The 7,922-nt window shown below is 41.4% G+C and overlaps 1 protein-coding gene across 4 annotated transcripts in view; it reads left to right on the top strand.

The window, feature by feature from the left end:
• Window positions 1-2,057, top strand: part of AFAP1 (actin filament associated protein 1) — a 62,678-nt gene extending 60,621 nt beyond the window's left edge. For all 4 annotated transcript variants that reach the window (XM_056862246.1, XM_056862248.1, XM_056862247.1 and 1 more), the window contains one exon: window positions 1,928-2,057. In XM_056862246.1, the coding sequence (XP_056718224.1) occupies window positions 1,928-1,954 (27 nt within the window). In that variant the 3' untranslated portion in view covers window positions 1,955-2,057. The remainder of the gene's footprint in view (window positions 1-1,927) is intronic.
• Window positions 2,058-7,922: the final 5,865 nt, after the last annotated feature.

A 7,922-nucleotide genomic window follows, 5' to 3' on the forward strand; every position in this document is an offset into this window, starting at 1 on the left:
GGGGACCCCTGGGTTAGAGTGTCGAATCAGGATCTGGGAGCACCTGGTTCGGGTCCCCGTTCTGCCATGAAAGCTTGTTGGGTGACCCAAGCCGGTCACCCTCACACTCAGCCCAACCTACTTTACAGAGTTGTTGTGAGGATAAAACGGAGTTGAGGAGAACGATTCAAGTTGCTTTGGGGTCCCCCGTTGGGCATAAAGGTGGGGTATAAACAAAGCAAATTAAAAAAACATTAATAAATCTAACCAGCTTGGCTTACGTGTCTGGTGCTGTTCATAGACTTCACATGAGTCAGGGATTGCCCCTTTACTCTACTTTTTTTTTAATATATATTTTTATTTTTTTAAAAGATCATTCAAAAATAAAAGGGGAAGGGGAAATTAGGAAAAGATAAAAAATAATTTTATACAATACATTCAAATTTTCTTCTTGTTTTTTTCCCCTTCCTTGGCACCTAGAATATATTGTAATAAATTCATTAATACATTAAAAACTGCCTGAAAAATAATATCAGATGTTTTCAACATTTCTTGTCCTGTCTTCTTTTTGTCTCTTCTTCTCTTCATTTCTTATTACACAAACTTAGTTATGATCCAGATTAGATTGTGATAAACATAATAACACAGTGAGACATATCTATATATGTAAAGTTGCAAGTGGAGATTTACAATATAATTTATGTAAGATATGACTTACTAGATATATTACTGTATATTACTATAAGCTCTGATATCATTTTAAGATAAACATAATGAAATCAATAATATTGATAGAACAGTTTCCATCTCTCTTGGAATAAATCAGAAGGTTTCATGTTTACTTGATTTGTAAGTTTGGCCATTAAAGCAAATTCATAAAGTTTGTCCTTCCACTCTGATATTTTTGGTGTTGTTGAAAGTTTCCAGTTTCTGGCAAAGATAATTCTGGCAGCTGAAATTGCATGTAGATAAAGTTATTTCTGTAAGTTGTCAATTTGAGGTGGAATCATATTTAACAACATTTATTCTGGTTCTGCCCTGACCTGGATGGCCCAGGTTAGCCTGATCTCGTCAGATCTCAGAAGCTAAGCAGAGTCAGCCCTGGTTAGTATTTAGATGGGAGACCACCAAGGAATACCAGGGTTGCTGTGCAGAGGAAGGCACTGGCAAACCACCTCTGTTAGTCTCTTGCCTTGAAAACCCCAAAAGAGGTCGCCATAAGTCGGCTGTGACTAGAAGGCACTTTACACACGCACACATTCTGGTTCTAGCTCAAAATTAGTTCTTAACATAGCTTGGAGTTCATGATGAATCTTCTTACTCTACTTTTAGATACATGTTCTGATTTTTTAAAAAATAGCTACTGATGGGAGCATACAATTTCCTTCTGCTTATGTAGTCCTTTGTCTGTTGCAGAGGTGTTTCTCTGTTGCAGTGTTTTCTTTCCAGGATTTGTTATTTTACTTTCTCCAGGTATGGGAAAAGGAACGTCTGCATTTTATATGTTGAACACCGGGTGGTAGGGTGGAGAATGCAGCACAACTCTTTTACTGTTGTATTGTTGCGGGGGAGGGTCAGAGTAAACACTGAAACAATATTGCGTTGAGATATACTGAAATCCAGTTTTTTCAATAGATAATTAAATCTAATCTTTTATTTTTCTTTATTTCTGTCCTTTATGCTCACGGACCAACAGGTCACGAGCAAAACAAATTCAATAAGCTCAGTAATACTGAGATAATCAAACATAAAGAAATACAAAATCCAGAATATACAGATAAAAGAAAATATCATTAAAAGCCATAGATAAAATGTTTGCTATGACAAGGATTGGTATCAGCCAAATACCTTTGCTACTATCTCTTGCTTTGGAGCAGGTCCCCACTTCTAAATGTATTCTGTAAATCTGATTTCTCTGTCTCTGTCTCTCTCTCATGCCTTCCTCCAGGAATGGGAGTTGAAAAACGGAACATAAAGGAACAGAATCATTTCTAGCCCTCTGCTTTATGGCTCTGTCTGGTGTGGCTGAAGATGGACTGGATTTATCTATACAGCAATATTAAGGATTGGTCATTCCCGTTCAGTCAAGTGGTCCATGCAAAAGAATGCATCCGAGAGAATGTGATGTTTTCATTACGAGTCTTCATCTGGAATATCAGTAATATGAAGGGAGCAATTTAAATGATTTCTTAGCAGGATTGGGTTAAACTAGCACTAGAGGTTGTATGGGAAATGGAAATTGGCATGTTTCAGTACCCATTTGAAATAGTTTTAGGTAGCTTTTAATCATTTGGTATGACGTATAATGTGGAACTCCTACATGCCTTGCTGGATAGATGTGGAGATTCACAAGTGTGCAGCTTCCATTCAGTGCTTGTGCATTTTTCATGGTAGAAGATTGAAATGCTGAATGATGCTCAGCCGAAGTCGGGGACCTTTCTCTTGTCCTCCGAGCCAGGGAAGAGGAAACGCAGCTGGGAAATGCCTTTGGACCGAGGCAGCTTCCAGTTGCTGCCATGGTTTTTGACTGTACTTTAAAAGAAATTATTTATTATTATTTTTCCAAACGTATTTCTTCTTTTTTTTTAACCAATAGATACAGATGCCACACAATTGCAGGAAATACATACTTATTAAGGCAAACAACTACAAACTCACCTTCCTAACTCTGGAAGTTGAAGGGACTCAAGCTTAAAACAACAAATGTATTCAAATATATTTGAAAAAAGTTTGAAATCTGCTTGAAAACATCTGACCTTCCACTTTTTGAGAACACTGCCTTTTTTCTGACGGCTGAAAGGCAGAGCTCTACCAATCGGCAATGACTATTTGAGTTTTTATTTTTATTATTCCTAAGCACCTATTATTGTCAGTGGTCTGTACTGTAAAATATACAGTTCCCCATGTGTGTGTTTTTTTTAAGGGAACATTTATTTTTATAATTTTTTATAAAGTGTCTTTTTCTTTTGTTTATCTTTTCCGCTGTAGCACAGTGGCTAAGCAACTGAGCTATGAATCTCACCTCTTGTCATTAACTCAGTAGGTGGCCTCTAGGCCAGCTCCGGCGCCTAATCAGCAGCATTGGAAATAAATGGCCTACCTTGCAGGGTTGTAAGGATTACTGAGGCAACCAATATGTGAAGTGCTTTGAATGATTGAATGATCTGCAGTACTGGCAGGATCTTTGTCACGGAGTCCAGAAGAGCTAAATTGATATAAGGTACTTAGAATTGTGCTAATTGGGGTGGAAAAACTGCCTCCTGGTCTTTCTAAGACGGAAATGCCTTGTGCATCATTCCTGTTTTGAACCTTCCGTTCCGCAAACGCAAGCTGTAGCCCACCTCTGTCCCCCCCACCCCAACCAGAGAAGACAGTCCCATCAGGACTGAAAACTGCAGCCTGATCTTTGAACAAGCTCTGACAAAAGCCACCAGGTAGAACTTGGAATCCTCCATTGCTTAGTTGTGTAACCTTGAAATCCAGATATGCCCAGATTACGGCAGAGAAATGTTCTCCCCTGCGTCATTGTGGCTTCCCATTGCATGAACAGTATGCATGAGGGAAGCCAGAGAAGGTATGGGCCCAGCCAGGTTTGTGTGCCACACTAATGTTCACTACTGTACTCTGTCAATGGAAACTACTGTGTGTGTATGTGTGTACGAGAGAGGTCTCTGTACCTTTCAAGAAAAATCTAGCTGGTTTTGCTTCTCTTAACTTTGGACTCTGGAATCTGTCTGTTAGTGGAGGGGCACCCTACTGTCCAGCTGTTTTGAATCTTCTGTTTGTGGAGAGGATGCACCCAAATCTCTCGTCCAGGGAGTCGTAGGGGGCAGCTCTGTCCCCAGCGTAGCTTTCTCTGGTACGGCAAATCAAACAGTGCTATACACACATCTGTCGTAACTTGGTCGTATACTAAGGTGGCTGTGTTAATTTCCAATTTTTTTCCTGAGGGCATACATGGGGGGAGAACACCAGCCTTTTCCTCATCCTAATCAAGACTTTATATTTCCTCCATTTGCTGTTTGGGTTTTATGGTAGTTGGGCCAATGGGAATGTGCAGAAATCTCAGATAAATCCCATGAATTCACTGCAAGGAACTTTTATGAAAAAAGGTTATTTTTGTTTAGGCAAATTATTTTAAATTAATTTATTTGTATAGTTCATTAAATGTTTTAATTTATATATGTACCTATTTATGATGTATGCCGATCAACAACCCCCCCCCCATTTTAATGAGGAAGCCGCTTCCTCTAGTCTCTTCTAAACGCATCATGTAACTATTGAATAGACTTGCTAATTGGAAGAAATTTTCCTGAGATGTGCAATTTCAGTTTTTCTTTATGAAAAATATTTTGAGAAGAGGGAGGTGCATTTGAGGCTGCAGTTGCTGCATCGTCCTGGCCTAGATTGGCAAGTTTCACGAAATGAAGAGGGAAGTCACACATACACACACCGTAGACTGTGTGTGTGTGTGGGGGGGTCAGTGTTTCTGTTATCCTGATTACTTGTGTGACTTCATAGCAAGCCTCTTTGTCACTGCATTACAACATGTTGATCTGTGGGAGAGTTAATTAAGATACTTGCCAAAAGCAGGCGCAGCAACAAAACACCTACACCCCACCTGCTGTCTCTTCCCTTGCGGAACTCTTTGGATGGTTCGGCTGTGACTCGGTTTTCCCAAAGCAATTTAAGCGCTCTGGGTCTGTGCTAAATGCTGACTGCATTGTTGGGCATGGATACAGAGATTTAAAAAACTAGAAGTGAACTGTTTATCGATAACATTCAACCCTGCGAAATACACCCACCCGCCCCCTTTTAAGGAGGCAGTATAAGGCTCATGATATGAAAGTATCCAGCCCAGATCCCATAAAAAACGTTTTACAAACCTCCTTGGGGAATGGCTTCATTGATTTAGCACAAGGAGAAGGATTTGCTTGTCATGGAAACTTAGCACAAACTTTTATGTAGATTAAAAAAATAAAGCAGTTGCCCACATAAAGCCGTTAGCACAGACAAGAAACAGAACCGAAAATGAAGTACGGGCTTTGTTCCCAATTACTGGAGTCAGTCAGGGCCAGAGAAAAGGTTGACTCTGAACCCCACCACCCTTGTCCCTAAATGCACCCTTTTCTTTCTCCTGTGTAAGTTACTGCTGTTCACTCATTGGGGGAAATCAAGGACTGCATTTGGGAACAATGCTGGAATCAGGGCAAAATTTGGGTGGTCCAGTAACTGCCAACCAGGAGAGCCAAAGCAAAATCATCCCTGTGTCCTCCTGAAAGGAGCTCCAGAGTTGGAAGGGAGGGGGGTTATATTTTCTGGTTCATTCATTCACCTGGAACCTGGTTAAACAATAATCCAGGAGGCAGAGTTGGGAAGGGGGAAAAACCTCTGGCTTGAGAAGGCAGTGATTTCCAGGACCTGGGTTCAGGGGAACAGGCAAGGTTTGGCGGAGAAGAAGAGTTGTTTTTTATATGCCGACTTTCTCTATCACTTAAGGAAGAATCAAACTGGCTTAAATCCCCTTCCTTTCCCCTCCCCATAACAGACACCCTGTCAAACCCGGTTCTCCAGATTAGAGTCTGCCACTCTGAACCACCGCTCATAACCACTACACCATTCTGGCAATGCAACTGTTACCCTTTCCTTTGGATTTCTAGGCATCATCTACTTTTCTAGATGTAGTTCTCCTGACCGGTGTGATCTCTAAGCTCTGAGCCTTCCTAAACCAGGGCAGGGGATATCCACAGTGTGCTATACCCCCCTTTACCTTCTACCTTACCCCGTTATCACTCCAGCTGCATCGGGGGCAAAGTCAGGGCACCTTCACTTTGTGTGGGAGTAAGTGTGTAGGGTGGAACTGAGTATTGCTGGGGTAAACATCTCTCCCTTTCCCCTGCCCATCACATCTGTCTCAGGCCTTTAGTAAGTCTCGGGTAAAAATCGAGGGTTTTTATGAAATAATTTACACGCCCAGCTACTTTTAAAACTGTTTTATATACATCAAATGTGTATGTTTGTGAGAAACTTTTACAGGTCTAAGCATCCGGAAAAAATAATCGATTTTTACTTTTTTAAAACATTTTTATACAAGTACTCAATATCATTGAGGGTACTGTTTAGATATCAGGTTTTAATTTGGGGAACAAAAAGGGTGTTTTTGGTGGTGTTTTTTTAAACCTGCAATGTATTAAGAATTTTGTATCAGTCTTCCATTATTACTGCACTTATCAATGAAACTGACATTGAATAATACTCTCATATTAAGATTAATTATTTTCTTACTGTTTTTCAAAACAATTTTGTATTTAAAACTGGCTATGAAAAAGGGACACAAACCCAAGAAAGCCCTTTTGTTTTACTTTATGATGTTTTGATGTTATTTCATGTGTTTAATGTTTCATTTTACAACTTTTGTATTTCTCAGTATAATGGCTGCTGTTCAAAAGAAAATGCTGGATTAGATTAATTTTTGGCCAGTCCAGCAATTCTTACATTCTTAGAAAGGCATTCATGATTTTTTTTTTTAATCCTACAAGACACATGATTAACTTTTCACCTTTCTACTCTAGAAAGTCCTGAAGAGAGTGAAATATGACTGGCACCTGGTTGGTGTAACATTAATTCACATTATTAATAAAGATAACGTGTGAAAACATGGATTTTGCATTGTATTATTTGCTGTTCAGATTGGTATGAGTGTTTCTCATGTCACCTTCAAACATTCCTTTGTCCAGAAGCCTTTTTAAGTGGCTGGGCTACCTGTCAGCTTTCAGTGGGCCCAGTAAAACAGACCCAGAGACAAGATGTTCCTACTCCTCCTGCCTCTCCCAACCCACTTCTTTCCTCATTTATTTTCATTCACACGCCCCATTTCTCCCCTATGGGGATGCAAACGGCCCACAACATTCTCCCCTTCTCCATTTTATGTCCTGTGAGGTAAGTTAGGCTAAGACCATTTATGCATGGCTGTTTCCTCACAGTAACCTCGCCATCTACTTCAGGGCTTTGCCTTGATTATTCCTGCATTTCCCGACTGTCAGAGGTCACCTCACACTCCCCTTGCGTTTCTGCGTGTTTTACCCACATTTTCTGGAGTTGTGTTTAGCCAGCTCCCAGAAAACCCGGGCAAAACACGCGGAGAGAGTGAAGCGACCTCTGACGGTCGGAAAATGCATGCATAATCAAAGCAAAGCCCTGAAGTAGTCGGTGGGGTGACCGCGAGGGAACAGTCATGCAGAAGAAGAGGAGTTGGCTTTTATATGCCGACTTTCTCTACCACTTAAGGAAGAATCAAACTAGCTTACAATCACCTTTTCTTCCCCTCCCCACAACAGACATCCTGTGAGGTAGGTGGGGCTGAGAGAGCTCTTAAGAGAGCAGTGACTAGCCCAAGGTCACCCAGCTGGCTTCATGTGGAGGAGTGGGGAAATCAACCTGGTTCAGTCCGCCACTTATGTGGAGGAGTGGGGAATCAAAGCTGGTTCTCCAGATTAAAGCCCACTACTCTTAACCACTACACCACGCTGGCCTAATAGTGGGTGACTAGTCCGAGGTCACGGTTCTGCTCCTGAAGGGAAAACAGCCACTCAGCTGAGCCTATGGGAGTGCTGCTCCAGCATCTAATAATTCAGAAGGGGAATGGGATGTTGGAGGGAAGCGCCGCAGCAGATAGATCAGGTCAGGTCTACCTCAAGGAGAGGGCAGGGATCGTTTTGGGTCTGCCGCAGCAAAAGAGGCAACAGTTTGAAGGGTAGCTCTGTCTGGTAGCGTGGCAATGGGATCAGCCCTGCCTCTGGGAGAAACTAGAGTACCTGATTGTTAGGCTTGTCTCTGGTGCTGAGCAGACCTTGTATCATGTAGTCTGACTTGGGAAAGGGCAGGCTGGTGTGGGTGGAATCCTGCGTGTGCATTCAAAAGAATTTACACCACTGAAGCCATAA

The sequence above is a fragment of the Euleptes europaea genome, chromosome 17 (assembly GCF_029931775.1).
Source record: "Euleptes europaea isolate rEulEur1 chromosome 17, rEulEur1.hap1, whole genome shotgun sequence".
In the NCBI taxonomy this organism is placed as follows: Eukaryota; Metazoa; Chordata; class Lepidosauria; order Squamata; family Sphaerodactylidae; genus Euleptes; species Euleptes europaea.